Raw genomic sequence first — 25,390 nt, 5'->3', positions numbered from 1 at the left:
TATAACAGCTGTTGTTTTACTTTCTGTACAAATATAAAAACACCTGCAAAGGAAAATAAATAAAGTGACCCGACCATGAGTGTCTCTCCATCACAAGTCATGGCTCTGAAGGCAACAGGTAAATCGCTAAATCATGCCTTCTGCTGCCATGAGTCTTACGTCATTGTCGTTAGAGGATCTTCTTAAACTTACTACCAACTTGTGAACTAGAATCTGGTGCTTCTTAAACAGATTTGATGTTTTTCTAGTTTATTTCCACCTATTTAGTGAGTTCATTACAGCCCGCATCAATGACTAGATACATTTTTGTGCAACGTACAAGTTCAGCTAAGACATGGAAACACCTAACTGTCTATCGACAGATGAGAGTGAAGAAGATGCATTGCATATATACAATGAAATATCACGTGGCAATAAAAAATAATGACATAATGCCACTTGCAGCAACACGAACGGACCTAGAGATTATCATACTGACGTCAGTCGGAGAAAGACAAATACCATAGGATAGCACTTATGTGTGGAATCTAAAAAATGATACAGGAGTTCCCGCTGTGGCCCAGCAGTTAACGAATCAGACCATCCATGAGGATGCAGGTCTGATCCCTGGCCTCGATCAGGGGGTTAAGGATCCAGCATTGTTGCCATGAGCTGTGGTGTAGGTCACAGACACAGCTCAGGTCCTGCACTGCTGTGGCTGTGGTGCAGGTCGGCAGCTGCAGCTCCGATTCGACCCCTAGCCTGGGAACCTCCATATGCCGCAGGTGCGGCCCTGCCCCCCAAAAAAACTAAATAAAATAAAAAATAAAAAATGAAACAAATGAGCTTATTTGCAAAGTAGATAAACTCACAGATATAGAAAACAAACTATGGCTATCAAAGGGGATGGAGAAGAGACAATAAAACTGGGAAACTGGGAGATAGATATGAAATAGATCACCAACAAGGACCCAGTGCACAGCACAGGGGATGCTACCCAGTATCTTGATAACCTATAACGGGAGAGAATGTAGAAATAAGTATATGTATTTATATATGTATAACTGACTCACTCTACTGTACCCTTGAAACTAATACAACACGTAAACCAACTACATTTCAATAATTTATTTTAAAGTTCATCCTCAATAGCTTTGAGAAGCAGGCTGCAGAATGGCTCATCCCTGTCCAATCACCTTCCCAGGAAAACCCCTGTCCGGCTGAGTGCTGGTTCTGTGGGGCATGATTGTGCATTTTCATCTTTTTTTCAGTAAGTTTAAAAAGGATTTTGAAATTTTGGATTTTTGCCTGTGTAGTGAGTCACCATAAATCACTGTAAGTTTAGACGATGGGGAAAAGGCAATTTCAGCGAGATAAGCTTTCCTCTGCCTTCCCAGTCTATGCACTTAAACACATGCACATGCTTTCAGAACACAAAGCAAAAATCAGAGTCTTGTCTGTTTGATTAGAATTTGTGAACAAAATGTTGCTAGTGAAGCATTTTACCAGCAGGTGAAAGACCATCTTGCAGGCACTGGATTTCATTTTTATTGCGGTTTTTTTTTGGGTTTATATTCCCCACAAAGTTCCTCTAAAGTAAGACCAGCCTGGACAAAAATAGCTTTCTTTAAAACAAATATCCTTTTATTCTCTCCCTGCTTATAAAATCTTAATGAATGAGCCCTTCCTGGAGGCTTTTCATTGCTCACGGGGCCCAGAGGGAGCAGCCTCAACATCTTCATTATTCCGATGTTGGATTTTACATAATGAACAGCAGGCTGCCTTGGCGAGCATCACTCCATGGGGTCTGGGGTTTGAGGCAGGTGTATGGGAGACGTTCCCCGTGCCCAAAATGGGTCAGAGCCCGGAGAGGCAGTGGGGTCAAGAGTCAGAAAGGTACTTCTAAGAACTGAAAAGACAAAATTTCCTTCCAAGGGAGCTTGGTATAATCACTCTCTTCAAGAAAAGACGGGAAGCATGGTCTTACTTAGAAGGGACTGAGACCTTGGAAACATGCAGAGAAAGGTCATAACTGACAGTTTATTCAAAACAGCCATCCCATGGCCGGGGAGAACCGAGGATGAAGCAAGCAAGTCCTGTGCCCTAGCCTTGGAGCCGTCCACAGAAAAGAAACAAGTTGAACGAGGGACCACTCCTGGGCGGCCAAGGCCAAGGTCCCAACACCCCCCCAACCCCTGCAGCATTTCTTATGAAAGGAAGAAGAGAAGCACCTGCAAAGCAGGATGCAGACATCAGCACTGGCCTTTGAAAACAAGCAGAGTCTTGTTTTGCCCTGTCCAAGGGGTGGAGAGGGGGCTTCAAAAAATCGAATGGGCAGTTCCTGTCATGGCTCAGTGGTTAGTGAACCCAACTAGGATCCATGAAGATTCAGGTTCGATCCCTGGCCTCACTCACTGGGTTAAGGGTCTGGCATTGCCGTGAGCTGTGGTGTAGGTCGCAGGTTCTGGCATTTCTGTGACTGTGGTGTAGGCTGGCAGCTACAGCTCCAATTACACCCCTAGCCTGGGAACCTCCATATGCCGCGGGTGTTGCCCTAAAAGCCAAAAAAAAAAAAAAAAATCTAATGTTTGGAGTTCCCACTGTGGTGCTGTGGGTTAAGGATCTGGCATTGCCACAGCTGTGGCATAGGTTGAAGCTGTGGCTCAGATGCGATCTCTGGCCCAGGAACTTCCCTGTGCTGCGGGTGCTGCAAAATAAAATAAAATAAAAATAATTATTAGGAGATAAATAACTTTGGGTTTTTTGGGGGGAAACGTATGATACTTTTTGTAATTATCAATCACATTTATTTTATTTCCTAAAGCATATCCCCTCCTTTAAATAGCATATATGTATTTTTTTTACTTTGGTTTATTTTTATTTTTATTTTATTTTTTTTTTTTGTCTTTTTAGTGCTGCACCGGCAGCATATGGAGGTTCCCAGGCTAGGGGTCCAATCGGAGCTTTAGCCAGTGGCCTACACCCCAGCTGCAGTAACGTGGGTTCCAAGCCATGTCTGTGACTATGCCACAGTTCATGGCAACGCCGGATCCTTAACCCACTGAGCAAGGCCAGGGATGGAACCTTTATCCTCATGGATCCCAGTCAGATTCCCTTCCACTGAGCCACAATGGGAACTCCTAGTTTTTTACTTTGTCTCCTATTTTATCTATTTTCTTTTCCAGATGAGGAGAGTGAGGTCCAGATGTGGTGGCAGCAGAGGGTGGAACCAGAGCCAGCAACCCCACCCCCCAGCTGCAGGCTCCGAGGGGAAGCTCAGATCCCCTGGTCAGATTTGATGCGTCTCTTCAGACACTTTACAGAAGGCGATGCGGGATCTTCTCGTGGAGCCTCAGAGAACACGCGGTCACCTTGGTTTAACGATTTACCTACCCTGTGAACGTACAGAATGACCTACTGATATAACACAAAGATGGGAAAGAACCAGAAAACGCCTGAATTAACCTAAGACAGGAAGACGGTTCTTTCTGTGCATCCTCAGTGGGCTGCTGAGTACGGATGCCTGAGACCTGCATGCAGCAGCATCAGAGAATAACAGATTTTAATAATAGCACAGAAAGCCACTTCGAGTCACCTGGTCCCATCTGGAAAGTATTTCTCCCTGGAAGGAGCTTCCCAGCCTCTGAGCTGTTCTGAGGAATAGTTCTTCTTCTTCTTCTCCTTTTGTCTTTTCTAGGGTCGCACCCACGGCATATGGAGGGTCCCAGGCCAGGGGTCTAATCGGAGCTGTAGCCGCCGGCCTATACTAGAGCCACAGCAACGCAGGATCCGAGCCGTGTCTGCGACCTACACCACAGCTCACAGCAATGCTGGATCCTTAACCCACTGAGCGAGGCCAGGGATCAAACCCACAACCTCATGGTTCCTAGTTGGATTCGTTAACCACTGAGACATGATGGGAACTCCACTTTTTTTTTTTTTCCCTAGCTGCATTTGCAGCATATGGAAGTTCCCAGGCTAGGGGTCAAATGGGAACTGCAGCTACCAGCCACAGCCACAGCCATGCCAGACCCCAGCCTCATCTTGAGGCAACACTGGATCCTTAACCCACTGAGCGAGACCAGGGATCGATTGAACCCACATCCTTGTAGGTATGGGTGAGGTTCTTAACCCACTGAGCCGCAGTGGGAACTCCTAAGGAACAGCTCTGTCAGAAAAGTCAGAAAAGTCTGCCTTCTTTCAACACAGACACACCCATAGTCTGTGTCTCCAGAAGTGGCCTGGATGCAGATGACAGCATCAGCTGCTCTCAGGGGGTGGCTTGTAACGTACGGTGAGGTCACCTCCTCAGATGACCAGAGACTTGTTCAAACAGCTGCAATTATCCAGTGTTACGAGCAGCAGGTTATAACCCAGGTTAAGATACAGACACTCTCGGAGGTCTATTGTCTTAAAATGAGGTGCTCCTAATTAACGGATGGTGAGGGTTTTCTCCCAGATAACAATGCTCCCTCACGGAGGGCTTGTGTGCGTTCCGCAGACAGCGAATGTGTGACTAAAGACAAACTCAGGTCCCAGCTGTCAGGATTACCACACTGTAACTGCTCTTAAGTGAAGGCATTTGTTTTAGAAAAGATGAGATGCAATTTTCGGAACTGGTGGTTTATGGATACCTCCTGGTGTGATGGGCTCTTTTATACCTGGGTTTATCTTCCTGAAAGACAAATAAGAGGAATGGGTTTTGCAGCAAAAGCAACAGCAGAAGGTGTCTTCTGATCCACGAAAGAGGGTCCTTTACAGCCCGTGGATGCAGCCCCCAAAAGTCCTCGCCGAGGCCCTTCACTGGCTTGCTCCTCTGAAGACGCAGACGGGCTGGGCATGCTGTCCCCCGGGCCATCCGTCTTGACCCTGCCTGCCACCGACAGCTCAGTCCACCAGAATGCATCCCACGGAGGTGCTCTGGGTGCGGTTCACGTTGCCCCTGGTAACGGCACCATTGATGACGCTGTGGATGTGGAGAAGGTGGCGCCCTGCCTTGGACGAATGGCTCTATTGTGTCTTGTGACAATTGATTTCCCTTTTGCCGAGGACACAGGCTGGAGCTATCTGAGGCCACTGTATTAATGACCAAGTGGCTTCTATCAGATGAAGAATGGCGGAGGACACTCCTCTTCCAGAGGACAAAGGGCCCTGCCTGTGAAATACAGCTGGAAACATGACCTCCTCTGCAGCCAAGGTCTTGCCTCCAGGCTGAAGGGCGGCCAACGGCCAGGGTGTTTCTGCGACGGATTTAGGGCTTCCCTGAAAGAAAATCTGGTGACGGGTGGTATTTTTAAGAAGCACAACTTTAAGTGGGGCGCCTAGGAGGCCAAAGGGGAGGAAACGGTCCTGAGACTTGACTGGGCGGCAGGCACCTTGATTTAGTCTTTGCCATAAGTCTGCCCGGCATCTCGGGCCCATCAGCCCATCGGCAGGTGAGGAAACGGAAGAGGATAAACAAGGCCAACTAGGGGACTGGGAAAGTCACGCCTGCCAGCTCCAAAGCCAGGGCTCCCACAGCACTTCCTCAAGGACTTCCGCTGAACTTGACAGCTCACCCTGGACAGGGAAGGCATCTGTGAGCCGTGGTCTTCCCAGAGAACCTACTGCCTGCCCTCCCCAGGGCTCTGGACCCCACCCCTAGAATGCCCGCTGCCACTCAAGTTCAAGTACAACTGTGCCATTTCCAGCCTAAAGCCCCTCATGGCCTCGGGATTAAATCTTGACCCTTCACATGGCATAAAGGTCGTTTGTGAGCGAGTCTGTGCCATCCTTGTGCCCCAGCTCTGCGTCCACCTCCAGGTTTGGGTAGCAACCCCGGCCCACGAGCAGGGACGCTGCACCCCTCTTACCGGCCCCCACCCAGGACTGCAGTGCCCCAAGCCCCTCCAGGCCTCGTCCCCTCTGGGGAGAGGTCACACGATCTTTTCTGTTTGCCGTTTTATCTCCTGCAGCACAGAGCGGGGGATCCATCACCATCTACGGTGGAATTAATGAAGCTCTTCCAAACCCATCGCTTTCCTTAATTATCACAAAACGTCCGCAGGTGTAGCTGCATCCATGTCCAGTTCCCAGAAGATGCAAAGGTCTCAGGCTACTTATATCAAATTCTTACTCTGAAGACCTCACTGTGTCAGGGGAGGTCCAATCACTTGTTTTCCCATCATTGACTTTCAATTGTTAGGAACCATTTAAGTTTTCTTTAAAGTTACTCTATTAAGAAGGTAGACACGTCTAATATATGAGGTATCTGTACACCAGAAATGTCACTATTCTGAGTGCCCTTTTAATGTGGCTTTAGTATGGCTGCCTGTTAATATTGTATATACGCTGTATTGGCTTTATGTTAATAATAAAAATTTAGATTCCATATTTTGTTTAAAAAAGCATTGTAGGAAAAAAAGCATCAAAAAACATTTTTTTTTTCTTTTTCAGCTGCACCTGCGGCATATGGAGGTTCCCAGGCTAGGAGCTGAATTGGAGCTGCAGCCGCCGGTCTACACCACAGCCACAGCCACAGCCACACCACATCCGAGCCACATCTGCAACCTACACTATGGCTCACAGCAATGCTGGATCCTTAACCCACTAAGTGAGGCCAGGGAGTGAACCCACATCCTCATGGATACTAGTTGGGTTTGTGACCACTAAGCCATGACTGGAATTCCCAGCAGCAAAACAGTTTAAAGTTTATGAGCTTACTATTCAAACAATGAGCATCTTTTTCTAGAAGTAAAATGAATAAAAGGTTAGCAGGGTTATCATCAAACCAGAGGCCTTAAAAGTGGCACAACCTCCCGAAGAGCAATGCGACTGCAGGTATTGGAATCACAGAGACGTCCCAAGCCTTTGACCCATCATCTCACTCCTGGGACTTTATCCCAATGAGATGGTTCAAAAGCCAAGAAAGGCCGCACACTTGGTGAGGTCTGCTGCAGTATTACTCAGTGTTTCCCCGCCTCCCTCACCGCCCTCATCATTCAAGCAAAGTAGCGGAGAGGTTATTTACGGAGCCACTTCCCCTCCAGACTATGATGAGCTCATTACGGGCAGGGCATTCACTGGACTCATCTTTGTATCTGATGCAAAATATACGGAAGTGCCTCCACGTTTTATAAAAGCAATATATCTGCACACACATATATACGCTCTCTCTCCCATACACACGCCCTCTACAAAAATATAAAAAAAAAAAGTTCAACAAATACACCAAATGTCCCACAGAAGAGAATGTTTAATTGCATGTCTCCACATTGCCTACATTAGACGACAAGGTGACTCAGACTCTGTGTGGCGAGAGGCATCAACGGGAGAATCACCTGCTTTCGGAAGCAGGTCAGGGCGTTTGCACACACGTCTTTATAAAGAGGTGGCGAGTGGGAAAGACTCCAGGGCTGCTCACAAGTCCCAAGGGCACAGTGTAAAGTGCAAGTGGCCCAGCCTTGCGGAGGCTGGTCTGTGACCCGAGCCCCAGCTTCATGGAGAACCCATGGCCAGATGCAGCTGGACGCTGGGAAACATGCGAGTAAAGCCACTGTCATACTCTTTCAGCCAAGGAGTCTGGATGTGACCTGAACGCAGAAAAGCACTTCATTGTCCTAATCAGGTAGCAACTCCTTTGGGGCAGAGTCTGTTCTCACTTGATTTACTTACCTTAAAGATGGAGATTCTGCCCAATCTTTGCAAACAAAAGTGTCATCGTATGCGACTCACAAATGTGCAAAGAGGAGCCACTAATTCAAAGATCTCAGGAACAGCAGAAAACCAATGAAGTTCCTGAATGCAGGAGATCAAACCAGGAGTTCCTGTTGTGTCTCAGCAGGTTAAGAACCTCACCAGTATCCCAGAAGCTGTGGGTTTGATCTCTGGTCTCACGCAGTGGGTGAAGGATCTGGGGTTGCTATAAGCTGAGGCATAGATCGCAAATGTGCCTCAATCCCGTGTCGCTGTGTCTGTGGTGTAGACTGGCAGCTGCAGCTCCCATTCAGCCCCTGGCCTGGGAACTTCCATATGCCATGGGTGTGGCCCTAAAAAGAAAAAAAAAAAAGAGAGAGAGAGAGAGAGAGAGAGAGAGAGAGAGAGAGAGAGAGCTCTATCCCGACCCACCCCTTCTCTTTGTGGACATTTGTTCTCCGAAGTGGGCGATCGGAGAGCTGTCTGAGCTCAGGATGCTGAGCATCTAAGCCTGGCGAGGGCCTCAGCCAACCCAGAGCTAGTAGTAGTTCAGGAAGGAGGAGGACAGCATGGGACATTCGAGTGTTTCTCTCCGGCACAAATATGGAGGCACCCTGGGCTCTTCAGGATTCACGGAGTGCCCTCTGAGTCAGTGTTCCCGCAAAGCCAAAATCCAGGAGACCCATGGAAAGAAATCCGCTAACACTTTGGGGAGGAGGGCTTGGTCTCCACTGGGAAATGCTATGAGGAAGGTGAGTAAAGCTTTTACATTAAAACAATTTATTGATGTATTCGTTTTTAGGAAAATTGTTCCTTATGAAGTTACTTCCTGCAGGGTGTTTCTCTTTGTAGGTAACATTTATCAATTTTCTCTTTTCTGCTTCAGCCGCTAGAAAGCTCCTAGTCATCTCTGAAGCCTATCTTTGGTAACAAGCTGGTATGCATATGATATTGCTTGTATGTGGAATCTAAAATATGGCACAGAGGAACCTACCTGCAGAACAGAAACAGAGTCACCAACTTGGAGAACACACTTGTGGTTGCCAAGGGGGGGGTGGGTATGGATTGGGAGTTTGGGGTTAGCAGATGCAAACCATTGCATTTAGAATGGATAAGCAACTGAGCCCTACTGTACAGCACCGGGAACTATACCCAACACCCTGCGATAAATCAGAAAGAAGAGAAGATAGAAAAGAATGAATATGTATGTATGACTGGGGCGGGGGGAATAAGAAAGAGGGTCACATGGGCTGCTCTTCTGTATTAGACGGGGCTCCAGAGCACAGGGAGTCCATAAAAAGCTGGGGACCTCTGTGGGTTTGTAAGTCTGCCACCTGTTACAGCCTCCTGGCTCTTCAAGGTACTCAGACGGGTCTCAGCCTGCACAGGCTTAATCAGAAGATTTCATAGTTATCAAAGGCACCAGACCGGGGTTTGAAAAGGCGTCGCTAAGGAAAGACGGAAGGAGGGTAATCAATCCTGGCCTTGGAAGTTAGCCAGGAAATCACAAAAATTTCACTCGTCTCTCTTTTAAAGAGGCTGTCCATACTTTGAGCAGCTTTATTGAGATATATTTTAAATACCATAAAACTCACCCATTTCAAGTGTACAATTTAATGATCTTAGTAACCAACCCAATTACTGAACATTCTCTCAGCGCAGTAAATTCCCTCGTGCCCAGCTGCAGTTAATTCCCGTTCGATGCCAGCTCTGGGCACCTCTAAGGCACTCTCTCCCGGTATAAACTTGCTTCCTCTAGACATTCCAGATGCACAGAATCCTACAATATGTGGTCTTTGAAGCTGCCTTCTTTCATTTAGGATAACGTTTGTGCGGCTCATCCACTCTGTCGCATATGTCATTCGCTGATGTCTTGCTATTGATAACATTCCCTGTGTGGATATAACCACATGTTGTTTATCCACTCACCAGCCGACGGACATTTAAATTCTTTCTTTCTCTCTCTTTTATTTTTTTGGCTGTGAAGGATAATCTTACTGTTGGTATTTACCTACACACCTTTGTATGGACATATGCTCTTAGTTTTCTGGGTAGAATTCCAGAATGGAACTGCTAGGACAGAGACTGTGGTTTTCCATCGCTCTTAAGGAAACGCCAAGCTTTTTCCAAAGTCTGTGGATCATTTGACCTTCCCACCAAGCAACACTTGAGGGTATCTGTTTCTCTGCATATTTGCCAACACTCTTTGTTTATCTTTTTATTAGAACCCTTCTGGGGGGCTATACATGATATCTCACTGTGCCTTTAATTTTTATTTCCCTAAGGATTAATGAGGTTGAGCATATTTTCATGTTCTTATTTACCATCTGTTTATCTTTGCTGAATTGTTTGTTCTAATCCTCTGTTGTTTTTTTGGGGGGTTGCTCATCTTCTTATCGAGTTGAATGAGTTCTTTGTATATAGGGATACGACACATCAGATACATAATTTGTAAATATTTCCTCACAGTCTGTAGCTTATATTTTCATTTTGTCTTTTTTTTTTTTTTGTCTTTTCTAGGGCACATGGAGGTTTCCAGGATAGGGGTCTAAATTGGAGCTGTAGCCATCGGCCTACACCACAGCCACAGCAATGCGGAATCCGAGCTGCGTCTGCGACCTACAACCACAGCTCATGGCAACACCGGATCCTTAACCCACTGAGCAAGGGCAGGGATCGAACCCAAAACCTCATGGTTCCTAGTTGGATTCGTTTACCACTGCGCCACGATGGAAACTCCTATATTTTCATTTTGCAATGTTGTGTTTTGAAATGTGAAAGCTTTTAATTTCTAGAAAATTCAATTACCAGTCTTTTTTCTTTTTCTGAGTTGTGATTTTGGTGTCAAATCTGAGAACTCTTTGTTCAACCCAAGGTCATAGATGTTCCATTTGTTTTTACATAAAAGTTGCATAGTTTAAACGCTTACATTTAGGTCTGTGATTCACTTTGAGTTAATGTTTGTATATGGGGTCACCTAAGTTAATTCTTTTTTGTTTTTCACAAGGATATCCAGTGGCCCCAGCACCATTTTTTGAAAAGGCTGTGCTTTCATTCTTCCCCCACTGAAATGCCTCATATCTTGGGGAAAAATAATTATGTAAATGTTACAGCAGGCACGTAGTTAAGTATAAGCAGAGGAATAGGGGGCCAAGGCCCAGGTGGCAGGAAACCACGTATTTGGGAAACAGCAGGGTCCATGGGCAAAGAAAAGCTGGAACCTCCAGACTGGCAGGAAACCACATATTTTGAGCAATAAGTGTCCTGGGGGTAAAAAAAGATGGGAAAAGGCAGGGAACCCCAGCATCTGAATGTAACCTGTTGTTTATTATGCCTTCATTACCATAAAATTATAATCAAATTAGCCTCGCAGATAAGTTCCCATCATACACAGATGCCAGGACACTTCCCATCAAAGTCAAAATTCCTTCTCCCCTGGAAAAGGTGGAGCTAGGATGAAAATCAGGGAATACGCCCCTCTCCCCAATGAACATCCCCCCCCTTCACTCGTATGCCCCTCAGAACCTGCATTAAAGAAACACAGGGCAGACGCCCACCTGTCCAACAACAACCCCCTCAAGGGGCGTATTTTCTCACTTAAATAAATCCTCACTTTACTTTCTCCATCTCCCTGTCTCCTTTCTGAATTCTTTCTGCCATGAGATAAGAACCTTACTTTCACTGAGCACAAAAGGATTTATATTCTGGATTTATTTCTAGACTTTCAATTCTGTTCCATTATTGCATGTCCATCCTTGCACCAACACCACGGTATCTTATTAAGCCTTTATAATATGGCATAAAATTGGAGAGTGCAAATTCTCCACTTTTGCTCTTTTCCAGATTGTTTTGTCTCCCCTTCATAATCCATATGAGCTTTAAGGTCAGCCCGTCAATTTCTACCCAATAATTGTCTTGGGATTTGTAGAGAAATTGCATTGACTTGATAGATCAGTCTGGGGAGAACTGCAATCTTGATATTGAGTCTTCTATTTATAAAGTGTCTCTTCATTTACCTATATCTCTTTAATTTCTTTCAGTAACAATGTGTAGCTTGCAGTGTACAAATCTTGTACATCTGTTAAGTTTATTCCTTAGTATTCTATTCTTTTTGATGCTATTGCAAATGAAACTGTTCTCTCAATTTCATTTTTACCATCTACCATGGGTGGCTGATGGCTTGCTACAAAAGTGATTGTATATTAATTTGGTGTCATTTTTATTAGTTTTACTAGTTGTGTGTGTGTATTCCTTGTAATTTTTCAAATATAGGATCATGACATCTCTGAGTAAAGACAATTTTATCTCTGAGTAAAGACAATTTTATCTCTTAATTTGCTTTATCATATTTTTTTTTCTTTCTTCTCCTTTTTCCCCATCATGTAGAACCTCCACTACATTAGTGGATAAAAGTGGCAAAAGTGGATATTCTTGCCTTCTCCCTAATCTTATGGAAAAACATCCAGCTTTTCTCCATTATGTATGATGTTGGCTGTAGCTATAGATTATCCACAATTGCCCCTTATCAGGATGAGAAATTTCATTTTTGCTATTTTGTTGATCAGAAATGAGTGCTGAATATTGTCAAATGCCTTTTCTTCATCTATTCATGTCATGTGTTTTTCTTACTCTTTATCTTTTTGATAATATGCATATTACAGTAATTGATTTTTCAGATATTAAACCATCTTGCATTAGTGGAACATTTCACCAGGTTATAAGGTATTATCTTTTTTGTGGTGCTGGATTCAGATTGTTAATATTTTGTCAGCTTTCCATCTATAATCATTAAAGAAATTGACCTGTAGTTGTCTTTTTGTGTATGATATCCTTATTTTGCTTTAGTGCTAAGGCAATAAACACAGAATAAACTAGAAGAGTTTCTTCACCTTTATTTCCTGAATGATTTTGTGAAGGATTGGCGTAATTTCTTCTTTAAATATTTGACTAAATATTTAAAGTAAATAAATCCATGCAGGTCTGGATTTTGATTTGTGGGAATCTTTCGATTACTAATTGAATTTTTATTTTTATTTGTTTTAGGGCAATTCAGAAATGAACTGAGTTAGTTTTAGCAATTTTTTTTTCCTAGAAATTTGTCCATGTCTTCCAACTTGTCTAATTTGTTGGTAAAACGTTCTTAATAATACCACCTATTTTCCTTCACACTTTTGTAGGGTCAGTAGTAATGTCCCCTCTTTCATTTCTGACTTGTTTCTCCTCTGATGTTTTTCTTGGTCAGTTTAGTGAAAGTTCTGTCAATTTTATTGATCTTTTTGAATGCCCAAGTTTCAAAGAGCAGACTTAACTGGATTTACTTGTTCCTAAACTTTTCTTATTTTCTGCCTGTTTTATTACTTTCTTTCTTTTACATGTTTTTGGGATGATTCATTGTTCTTCTACCCATTCCTTAAAGTGGAAGTTTATATATTTATTTGAGAGCCTTCTTCTTTTCGGACATATGTGTTTAAAACTGTAAGCGTCTCTCTAATCACTGTTTTAGCATAATTGCATTCATTTTAATATGTTCTGGTATCATTTTTATTACTTCAAAATATTTTCTAACTTCTCTGTGATTTCTTCATTGATACATGGGTTATACAGTAGGTGCTATTTCATTTGCAAATATCTGCAAATTTCTCAGACTTTTTCTGTTATTGATTTTCTGTTATTGATTCTGCTAAACCATGTTTGTTCAGGAAGGGGTCAAGATACTTTTGACCTTCTTCTTGCCATCCAACTGACCCAGCACCATTTATTGGAAAGATCACCCCTCTCCCCACTTGTCAGCTTAATCGTGCATCTAGTATAATCTTTTATGCCTGGGTCTTTTCTGACTCTATTTTGTTCCCAATTGTCAGTCTTTTGATCTTTGAGACAATATCACAGTGTGTTTATCACTTTTCTAGTTTACAATTTACAGCTTTGTGGTTCTTCTTCGGTATTTCACTGGCTAGTGTTTAACTTTTGTATTTCCATGTGAATTTTAAAATCAATTTGGTAATTTGAACCAAAAAAAGTCATTGTATTTATTTTACTGGAATTATGCCAAATCCATAGATAGTATTTAACAGAATATTTTGAGACTGCCAACATCTTTACCCTATTGAGTTTTCCAATCATGAATATTCTCTAGCCTTCCCATTACTTAGGATTTCTTTAATTTATCTCATAAAGCTTTAAGATGTTAAGTGGCAATCCTGTTCAATTTTGTTAGATTTACTTCTAATTATCTGATAGGTATGACATTATTTGAAGGAGTAGTTCTGTTTCTTTTTCATTTTCTTAGGTTTTTTTTTTTTGAGGGGGGCTGTACCCACAACATGTGGAAGTTCCAGGTTAGGGATCCAAACTGTGCCTAAGTAGTGACAACACCAAATCCTTAACCTGCTGTGCCACAAGAGAACTTCTTGAAAGAGTAGAAGTTTTGTTCTGTCTTTTTAGGGCCCTACTCGCAGCATATAGAGGTGCCCAGGAGCTTCAGCTGCTGGCCTACACCACAGCCACAGCAACACGGGATCTGAGCTGCATCTGTGACCTACACCACAGCTCACAGCAACACTGGATCTTTAACCCACTGAGGGAGGCCAGGGATCAAACCTGCATCCTCATGGATACTGGTCTGATTTGTTTCCGCTGAGCCACAATGGAAATGAAAGAGTAATTTTTATTTCATTTCTGTTTGTTGCTATTATCGGGACATACAATTGATTTTTATATATTGATCTTGTAAAATGAACTTGGTTTAGTCAAGTATGAATTCTGATATTTGTTGTTTCCTTTATTTCTATGGGAAAAAAAATCATGTGGTCTTTAGATAATAACCAAGGGTTTCCATGAGATCGGTAGTATCTCTTTGGTAAAAATTTCGGAAAAATGTAATGATGAGGCCATACTGTGGGAGTACATTTTCCTTGTAAGAAGGATCTTAATATGAATGTTACACACACACACACACACACACACACACACACACACTCCATTCATTTCTGTCCACGTGTGGTTTAATTACAATCATATCCTACTGAGGTACACACTTGAGAAAAAAAAAAAAACCGTGTCTAATTCTTAGTCAATGCTTCTCTATTTGCCATGAAAGTGCCTCTAATAATCTGAAGTCTCATTATTTATCTTAAAAATTTCATAAACGTTTTTCATTTTCCTCCAAAAAAAAAAAAATCCACACTCATTTTCTTACAGACAGAAAGCTCTAAATAACGACCCTCAAAGAGCACTGAATGCTTCGTGGAGATATGCAGTCTTTATCTCGAGCGCCTGTGTGCTTTGGTGTCTGTGTGCCCCTGGGGTAAGCCATTCCATCTTAGAGCATCAGCGCTACCCAACGAGACCCTCCTATTTCAACGTCAATGTTCTACATTTGTCAGTTTCCTTCCTTTGAATGCTTAAAGTAAGGTAGCAAGGATTCATGCAGAATGGAGGTCTTCTGAGCTTGGGTGTTCACTGATGCAGCCAAGATTAAGAGGCTTGAAGGGACTGGGTGTCCTGAACGTGAGCTGTGACTCTCAAACACACCAGCACCAGAGAAAACCTTGAAATCTGGAAAGTCAATATAACACTCACTGTTTATATCACTAGGAAAACAAAAAACAAACAAAAAAAACCCCAAGCCAGTCCCATGCAAACATCCATTTTATCAAAGAAAATCCTTGGGAGACTGATCTGCACGAGTCAACAAAGGGGATGTATGAAGCTGTATGTGATTTGTGATCATTTATCTATATTCCAAGCATGTGTGGTTTCAAACATTTGCTCCTTTGATGCAAGTGATTTCGGCAACTGGCCACAGAACCATAATTTTCCCTCTGTTGGGAGAAAGAGCTGTTTAATGCCACAGGTCAAAACATCAGAGGGTGAGGAGGAAAGGCCAATTTCCTGAGATCAAGAGTTAAAACCTTCATGTTCCAGGCAAGCTAAGTCTATCCAAGCATTTAATTTTATATGAGGCATCATTTTTGATGTCTCATAATCTGTGATCTATCAGACGTGTATTTTTTTCTTATGAAAACACTGATTTTTGTGTGCAGTAGCAAGGCTAGACTGCAGTAAATTATTCATTAATCTCAACCAATTATTACAGGACATTCATTTCTTATAGAAACTATTTTCATTTTTTTAAGCAATTTTTTTTACCAAGATTTCCAAGCTCTATTTGCCCTGTCAAGGTCAGAATACCCTACAATCGGAGACAGAGGAAAGCCAAATTATATCTAGTGAACAGGTGATAACAAAACCTAAGCGTACTTACACAACTAGACATACTGAAATTTATTTCTACGTGTATTCCTGAAAATAAAAAACTTGTTGATGTTTCAATTCAATGAAATCAAAGTTTTTAATACAAATCTACATGTAACCTGTAATCCTTTTTCCAGTTTTTTTTTTCAACATATTAAACCTCCTTCTAAGACTCTCTAATATAATACCCCCCAATCCTGCCTTACTTCATTGTGTGCTGCCTTTCCAAGTGGGGGAGCATCTGGAACTCTGCCATCAGGGAAACAGCCATCTCCAAACATCCTGTGAACCTCAGACACTACCTTATTTGTACAGATTTTGCTTTTGAACAGTTTGCTTATTCAAAAAATAAAACCGTATCTTGGAGTTCTCTTGTGGCTCAGTGGGTTAAGGATCCAGCATTGTCATTGCTGTGGCTTGGGTCGCTGCGGCAGTGTGGGTTCAGTCCCTGGCCTGGGAACTTCCACAGGTTGTGGGTGTGGCCAAAAAAGAAAGAAAAAAATTGTGTCAATGACAAAAAATGAATTCAAACAGAAATGAGTGACGTTAAATCTTCATAAAATTTAAACACATCCACACGTGATAAAGAATTAATTCAAATAATTTCTAAACATAGTTCTCTGACTCCATACCCTAAGTGGGATACATCCTGAGGGCAAAAAGCACTGCAAACTACCTTAAACTATACTCTTACGTTTCCTGCTAGTGGTGGTATAAATAAAAGGTATCCTGTGAGTATTATGGGAAAAAACAAACAAAAGAATGCAGTGATGGTGTTGGGTTATATACAGAGATGGGGAGACAGGAACAGAGATCGAAAGAGATGGAGCAAATAGGGCAAGATGTGAACACTAGGGAAATACAGTGGAAGGTATACCACGCTTCTTTGTGCTGCTTTTCAACTTTTCTGTAGGTTTGAAACTTGGATAAAGTTATGAGGAATGAAAAAATCCTCAGCGATAGGTAAATCATTTCTTCCTAACTTTTTTTTTTTTTTTTTTTTTTTTTTGCTTTTTAGGGCCACACTGGAGACATATGGAGGTTCCCAGGCTGGGGGTCAAATCGGAGCTACATCTGCCAGGCACAGCCATCGCCAGGGCAACAGGGGATCTGAGCTGCATCTGCAACCTACACCACAGTTCAACACAATGCTGGACCCCCAACCCACGGAGTGAGGCCAGGGATCAAATCCGGATCCTCAGGGGTCCTAGTCCTGTTCGTTAACTGCTGAGCCACAAAGGGAACTCCAGCGTCTTCCGATCTTTTGGCAAGGTCCAATCAAGGATTCCCTGATTAAGACCAAAATTTTTTCTTATCATAATTGACCAGAGAAACAAGCAATGTCTTTGATACACTTCTGATGCCAAACATTTGAGCAACCTGTATTGGAGCCAAGCACTGAAAACCGTCGAGAGGCTGAGTCATGCCCCCAGGAGCCAGGCACTGAGCCTGGACCCCAGCCACCTCCACCGGGGTCGCCCATCCTGCCGCAGGCACCACTCCCCCTGCCGCGCCTCCATCCCTCCCCGCACCCCAGGGAGGGGCTGCCACCACCCTCCTCCTCTGAAACTTCACTTCCTCTTCTATTGCTTCATTTCCAGAGTTTTCAAACTCCTGGGGGTGGAATGTGCGTCGCTGGGTGTACCTGGTGAGGGGCGTGTGTGGGACCTCACGGCCCACGCGATGTTGGTGGGGAGGCTGCAGGCGCCGGACCGCCTCCGACACGGATGACCGCCCGGTAACCACCCACCGCCACCGCGAAGCCCGTGTCCCAGGGTTTGACGCCCAGCAACCCCGCGGCCGACGAGCTGGTCAGGGAGCCCACTGCTCTCAAGTGCTCCGGATGGTTTCATCTTTTTGGGACAACCTGCCCTGGCTCTGTCCTACCGCCGCGCCTCGGGGCCACACTGACACGGCCCGATCCTCTCGGCCCGGACCCCCATTTGCCTGAAGGTGCGGCCCCTCCAAGGCCCGCTCTCTCCCACGCTGCACTCAGCTGTGTATCCGCACCGGCCGAGCCACCGTCTGTCACCCCACCCTCCTTGGGACCCACTCCCATCAACCCCTCTTCAGGTGTGACGCCCGCTTGCCGGTCACACCTTAGGGGCAAAGCACTGCTCGTCTTTCGGACAAGGGACCACTGACCCTTGACGATCGAGGCCATGCAGCCATTCCTCAGTGACGATGCGGACAAGGTTTCTCATCTCCCTCGGCTCCCACTGGGAATACGAGGGGGTTCTCTTCCTGCCAACATTGCTTATGAAAAATATTCAACGATGTTCCAAGTTTAATTCACTTAGTAATGAAAAGTAAATGAGCCCAACCAGCATGTTTGATTTGTCTTGGAAAGAGAGAAACTGCTTTGCAAGAACAAACAAAGTTAAATGGAAATAAGTGACTCTCCTCCAGAGTGGAAATTGCATTTCTCCCGAAAGAACTTCCTAATGCGTGTAAAACAGGAGGCTGACACCGATGAGAGGGCAGGCAGGGCTGGGGTCCAGCTCCCGCAAGTCGCCGGAGCCCAGAGGGCGGGGAGACGGTCGACGGGGCGGACGCGCCTCTGCAGACTCACCCGCATCCAGCCCATCTGCCCAGAGGAGCCGGCGGGGGCGCGGGACCGGGGGCGCAGGGGCCGGGCGCACGTCCACCTACCGTTTTTGCAGATGGGGCAGCACTGGTCGGGCTCGTACACCGGGTCCACACACTCCGTCTGCGGACACGCGGACACCGCGCACAGCACTTCTCCGCTGGCCTCGCAGCGGCACCGCTCACACGGCGACACCTGCAACACAGGCCATGGTCACAGCACAGCCCCTCCATCCTCGGCCGGGAAGGTCACACCCGCACCCAGGGTTCTCAGGGCGTGAGGACAGGGCTTGGGGTTAAGGCTGTCCTGGGGTAAAGAGGGGCGCCCAGGGTTAAGCAGGCTCCCCTGTGGGTAGAGAGGGGTCCCCCACATTGAGCAGGCTCCCAGGGGATAAGGACGCCCATGGGCGCAGGGCTGCTCTCTCCTCCCAGCTCCACAAGGGGCCCCTGACTCCATTCACCCACATAGTGAGCTTCTTCATTTTTCTTTTGCTTCTTTAAAAATTAAACAGTACAGCCCACTGAATTCTTGCCCAACCAGGCAGCCTGCCGATGAACCCCTTCCCTCTGCTCTGCCCAGGGCCACCTGGCCCCCCCACCCCCGCGCCCTCCCAGCCTCCCGCTGTGAGAAGACAGCAGAGCAGCACAGGGTGGGCAGGAGTGAGGCAAGGAGAAATGCAGGGCTTCCCAGAGCCGGGCACCTGGCAGGAAGGGGACCTCACCAGTGCTCACGGCCACACTAAAACACACCTGTAAAATGACTGCCCTCAATTGACTATACTTCAATAATATTTTAAAAAAATAAATACAATTTTATATCCAACAAAACAGACTGCCCTTGTTTCTGGTGAGGAAATGGAGACTTGGAGGCGACAGGTCACTGGCTGTGGGCAGACCGTTCATCAGAGGCGGGGCTTCAGGCTGCAAAGGCCAGGGCAGCTCCACTCTCCTCCATGGGTCTCACATGTCATCCCCTTCTATCATCCACTGTCGTCTTTGTCCCCTGGGTCCAACTAGCCTCGCTGCACTTGCCAGCCACTGGCTCCAGCTCTCCCTTATGGAGCACTCCAGGCACGCAGAGCGGCCGTTCCTGGAAAGGCTGGCACTGCCAACACGCCCTCCTATGCAAACTCAGGCCGGGCGTGACGGGGCCGACTGTGTTCCTGGAAACCACCGACGGAGTGGGGTTTCATCTGGGTTTTGACCCGTGACAAAGCAGAAACAGCACAGGCAGAGCCAGACGTCAGGAGCTGGGACGTGGAAATAGGTGCCTTAAGGGACAGTGGAGGTGGGGGGCCAAACGGAATTTCCTGGGCAGGGAGGCCCCAGCTGACCTTTGCATACAGGACCCGAGACCCCACCAGCACGGGCCAGGTGGACGAACACCGCCCTCCTGGGTGCTTGCTCGTCTACACCACGCAGAAGACAAGTCTCCGGCAGTCTCCCCGGAATGGCCAGGTTATTGCATGAAGCAAACGCTCAAGTTGTATTTCAAGGCCTGTTTCTCAGGCACTGGACCACAGGCTGGCTGGGCATCAAGACTCAAGCATATTCCTGTGCAGGGTGTGTGTGCTACTTGGAAAGTCACAAAAGAAAGTCAACACTGATTTGGCCAACGGGGACCCGCTGTATAGCCAAGAACTCTATCCGGTATCCTGTGGTCCTCTATGTGGCCCTGCCATGGGCCTGAGAATTCACTGTGTCCCACCACAGACCACGGCTCCCAGGACACACACGGCCTGGACTGCTAGTTTCTTTCTTTTCTGTCTTTTTTGCTTTGTTAGGGCCGTACCCTCAGCATATGGAGGTTCCCAGGCTAGGGGTGGAATCGGAGCTGTAGCTGCCAGCCTACACCATAGCCACAGCAACGCCATATCCAAGCCACGTGTGCGACCTACACCACAGCTCACGGCAACGCCGGATCCTTAAGCCACTGAGAGAGGCCAGGGATCAAACCTGCGTCCTCATGGGTGCTAGTCACAATGGGAACTCCAGGACTGCTAGTTTCTTAAAGGTTTGCAACTTGATCAAAAATTCGATTATACATTTTACGATCACAAAATATTTGGAACTCCTGATTCAACTATTTGGAGATCTGTTTACTCTTCAAATATCTGAGTTGAGGCTTAGAGCCGGGTCCTCATGAGTGGCCCTCCCAGGCCCCCACCTCCCGCCCCTGCTCTGCTGTCCCCAACCCACAGGTGCGGCTGGCACCCCCCAGTAGCAGCTGCGGGCCCTCAACTCCAGCATCCATGCCGCTGCGCAGGACCTGGCTGGATTCCCCCTCGCTGCTCAGAGTCCAGGCACCAGGTCTGAGCACTGCCCAAAGCCCAAGTCCTCAGCTACCAGCTCGAGCACCACCAGGCCTCCTGCCATCCCGTTCTTTGACCTTCTGCGGAATCTCAAGATGAGGACGCCCAGTGCGCTATGTTACTGAACCTGCGAGCAGCAAATACAAGCAGCAACAGACACTTCTGAGGTGTGTTTCTGCAGTCGCTCCTGGTAGCAACAGCAACCTACATCTGTAGGACACACTCGAGACAGAATTACCATCCTGCGCAATCTTCCAATTCTGTATGAATAGACCTTAGATGCAGAGCCTAGGGAACACTCGCACACTTGGGGTAGAGTTATCATTCTTTAGGTATCCGCTGTGGGCTGGAGCCGTCAAGAGCTGTGCTGGATATAAAGACCGCGGTTTCTCAGAATCAGGAGTGAAAGTGAGGACAAGCTCTAGGTGGTTCATTCATTCGTCCCAGTCCCAAGTCGAGACCGATGAATCCCACCTGCACCATTTCCAGGAAGGTGGGACCATGGATGGTGGCCACAGGGGGAGGGGGAGGAGGAAGGCTGGCGAGGCCCAGCGCCTGGACCAGCATGGCACCCAGGACCAATGCTGAGCGCTGCTCTCTCTCACCGGCCCCTCTGCTTTCAGAGTCACCAGAGTGACTGCAGCTTACGAATGACAGCTCTTCACAGTGGATCTAAGAAATCTACCCTCAAGCTTGAAGCAAAACAATGAACAGACACCCAGTGAAGCCACTCTGAATGCAAAACTGCATAGCCGAGGTGAAAGAAAGGTGTTAACTTGATGGTGTTTAAAGTAGAGTATTTTTGAAGTTCCCTTGTGGCTCAGTGGGTTAGGCACCTGATGTTATCACTGCAGCTGCTCGGGTTACTGCAATGGTGTGGATTCAGTCCCTGGCACGGCCAAAAAAACAGAGTATTTTCATAATTAGTTAGACCCTTGAAATGCTCAGTAATGATATATATGTCTCTACCCCATGCACCTAGGCGGCAAGGATGAAATCAATACTGAATCTACTTCCTAAACAGGTAATAGGGGCAGCTGTATAATTCACACATGAAACAACTCTCAGATGTTAAGGAGGGCTTCCTAAGGACGCTGCTCACATCAATGCACACACGTCACGCATGGGTAGCAGGCAGGTGGTGGTGGGTAACGTCCGTTCTAGATAAGTCGCCTCTGAGCAGTTGTGTTTTATCGCATATATTTTACATTCATGAACTTGGAATTAGATCTATGTGTAAGGAGCTCTGCCTTGTGTAATTTCATTACTGCGATTCTGATCGTTCCGACCGTCAGAAAGACCGGGCTCTGAAATACGGCAGAAAGCAGGGTGAATTTGGATCCCACCCGTGTCTGTGTCGCCAGTGCTTTTCCACTCCGGAAGGCGGACACGTACCGTGTATACACACGCTTTCATGACTGATGTCTTTCACTCAGCATGGTTATTTGAAAGTATTTTGAGACGTGTCCGCATTGGAGCACATACCAGCCCTTCATTCCTTTTCGATAATGTCCCACTGGACGGATACGCCACAGTTGGTTTAGCCATGTACTTGCTTATGGACCTTTGGGATGTTTCTAGTTTAGGGTCTGTTACCCAGAAAGCGGCTAGGAAAATTCATGCACAAAAGAAGAAACTAGTCTCCAGACACGTCTTCTTGCTCCGTCCCGCCCAGCCAGCAGCATCCCTCCCCACCCAGCAGGACGCTATCCCTGTCCTGTGGGAACGCCAGCATACGTGCCTCAAATCCAGCTTAGGCTTGTCTTCCTGCTCTGTGCTGCCCAGAAAGGCCATGGCAGGATGAGGATCAAAGATGCCTTGTGTCTGGAGTTCCCATCGTGGCTCAGTGGTTAACGAATCCGACTAGGAACCATGAGGTTGTGGGTTCGGTTCCTGGCCTTGCTCGGTGGGTTGGGGATCTGGCATTGCTGTGAGTTGTGGTGTAGGTCGCAGATGCGGCTCGGATGTGATGTTGCTGTGGCTCTGGCGTAGGCTGGCGGCTACAGCTCCTAATAGACCCGTAGCCTGGGAACCTCCACATGCCACGGGTGTGGCCCTAGAAAAGACAAAAGACAGGAAAAAAAAGATGCCTTGTGTCACCTGAACCCAGCTGTCTGCAAAGTGACCACCACTGTATTTCCAATCTGGAACTTTTTTTTTTTGTCTTTTGTCTTTTTGTTGTTGTTGTTGTTGCTATTTCTTGGGCCGCTCCCGCGGCATATGGAGGTTCCCAGGCTAGGGATTGAATCGGAGCTGTAGCCAGCGGCCTACGCCAGAGCCACAGCAACGCGGGATCCGAGCCGTGTCTGCAACCTACACCACAGCTCACGGCAACGCCGGATCGTTAACCCACTGAGCAAGGGCAGGGATCCAACCCGCAACCCCATGGTTCCTAGTCGGATTCGTTAACCACTGCGCCACGACGGGAATTCCCTGGAACTTTTTACTGTAGCTGCCAGATTCGGCACCATGAAACCCCACTGTTGCCGGATGCACCGCCTCCTGGTGGTTCCTGGCGATGCAGATACGCTTCCTCAGGTACAGACAGGTGACAGGCAGGAAAATCCCAGAACAACTTCCCAAGAAATTGTAAACTTTTCTTAATGGATGGGGTTAACTTCTGAGCTAATGGCTGTCAGTCCAGACCTTTCTCCATTAAACCCCTTGATCATCATTAAAAAGCCTACAAATAACAAGTGCCAGAGAGGGTGTGGAGAGAAGGGAACCCAGACGCTGTCGGTGGGAATGTAAACTGGTGCAGCCACCATGGAAAACAGTATGGAGATTCCTCAAAAACGAAAAACAGAACTACCATATGATCCAGCAGTCCCACTTTGGGCAGATATCTGGACGAAAGTATAATTCTAAAAGAAACATCCACCTCAGTATTTGCAGCAGCACTAAGACCCGGAAGCAATGAAAATGCCCACTGACACATAAATGGAGAGAGAAGATATGGAATATTACTCAGCCATAGAAAGGCTGAAATAATGTCATTTGCAGCAACAAGGATGAACCTAGAGATTATCACACTAAGTGAAAGTAAGTCAAAAAGAGAAAGACAAATACCATATAATATCACTTATATGTGGAATCTAAAATATAGCACAAATGAACCAATCTACGAAACAGACACAGAGGCCAGACTTGTGGTTGCCAGACTTGTGGTTGCCATGGGGGAGGTGGGGGAGGGACAGAAGGCTTGGGAGTTTGGGATTAGCAGATTTAAACTAGTATATATAGAATGGATAAACGAGGTCCTGTGTATAGTTATATTCAATATCCTGTAATCAACCCTATTGGAAAAGATAATAAAAAAAGAATATGTATATGTAACTGACTCATTTTGCTGTAGGGCAGAAATTAAAACAACACCATAAATCAATTATATTTCAATAAAGTTGAAAAATAAATAATAAAATAAAACCATTCAACCTCAAAATAAACCCTCTCTCTCCATTTCACTATTTTGTCCATCAGCAGAGAGGTTCCATTTATTTTCTACCCCCCTTTAAAACTGTCAGATTCTATGATGACACAGAATAAGATGAATGTATAAATGAAAAGAAACCCTGAAATCTGGGGTCCCATTTCCCTTCCTCCTTCTTGACCTCATCTTCCTTCAAATCTGAATCTCTATGAGCCCCGGGATGCCTTGGATTCCCCAGGGCAGGCCAGTCTTGAGCACAGCCTCTCTGTCACTGAGAGCCCCCATCCCAGCCCGAGGTGAGCTGCCAACTAGATTCAGTGCACCTCAAGGGCCAGGGCCGTGTCTCTGTCACATCCAGGATTGTCACAGTGACTGAGCCGCTGCAAAACGCTGAATGAGCTCAATAAATATTGACTGAGTCAAAAAAGAAATGGTTGGAAAGACACAAGAGCTGAAATTAACCTGCACAGCACACTATGAAAAACATAAAAAAATAAATAAAATCTACAGCTTTGCTTCTGGAAGGGCTGCTCACCACCTGCTGAGGAGCTACTCAGGGATTAGAAACCCACACACAAGGCAAAGGGAACAAAGACAAATCTTTCTCTTATGAGGGGTCAAGGTTTGGATTTAAACATTTAGTCCACAAATGGAAGAGAAGATGTAGACACTAGAATGACATAAACACCGAAGCAGTGACCTCGCAGGGGGGATCCGACTGTGTGTAAAGAAACGGCTGCCCGGCCGAGGTCAGGAAGCAAAACTTGAAGATTTTGGAGCAATGCAGTCCTGCACGCCACGCTCGGCCTGTTGCATCTTTGCTGAGCATTCTACTCTGTGTGTCAGTGTTTCCTTGAAATAGCTACAATTTATATGCAGTAGCTGAGAATTCATACTCACTTAGCCAGTCGACAAACTTTAAATCTTCCCAGGAGGGGATGTAAGATGCAGATGGATGCACCCACCCTGCAGGTTGGGGATTATGTTCCTGTGGGTCCCGGGGCAGCGGACAGGAAGAGGCCCCCCAGGCCCACCATCAAGCCCTCCATCTCCTTCGTCCGCTGAGCCGACCCCCAGGCTCACTGCTTCTCTTTTCACAGGGAGATACAGAGACATGTCACTCACCCCTGTGCTTGGTCTGCCTGGGGAGCTG

General features: G+C 46.1%; 1 protein-coding gene across 1 annotated transcript in view; it reads right to left on the bottom strand.

The window, feature by feature from the left end:
* VWC2 (von Willebrand factor C domain containing 2) overlaps positions 1-25,390 on the bottom strand; it is a 100,256-nt gene that overhangs the window by 59,227 nt on the left and 15,639 nt on the right. The window contains exon 2 of the mRNA XM_021063907.1: positions 18,562-18,691. Within this exon, the coding sequence (XP_020919566.1) occupies positions 18,562-18,691 (130 nt within the window). The remainder of the gene's footprint in view (positions 1-18,561; positions 18,692-25,390) is intronic.

Source organism: Sus scrofa, chromosome 9 (assembly GCF_000003025.6).
Source record: "Sus scrofa isolate TJ Tabasco breed Duroc chromosome 9, Sscrofa11.1, whole genome shotgun sequence".
In the NCBI taxonomy this organism is placed as follows: domain Eukaryota; kingdom Metazoa; phylum Chordata; class Mammalia; order Artiodactyla; family Suidae; genus Sus; species Sus scrofa.
This window is presented reverse-complemented; position numbering and strand designations above follow the sequence as displayed.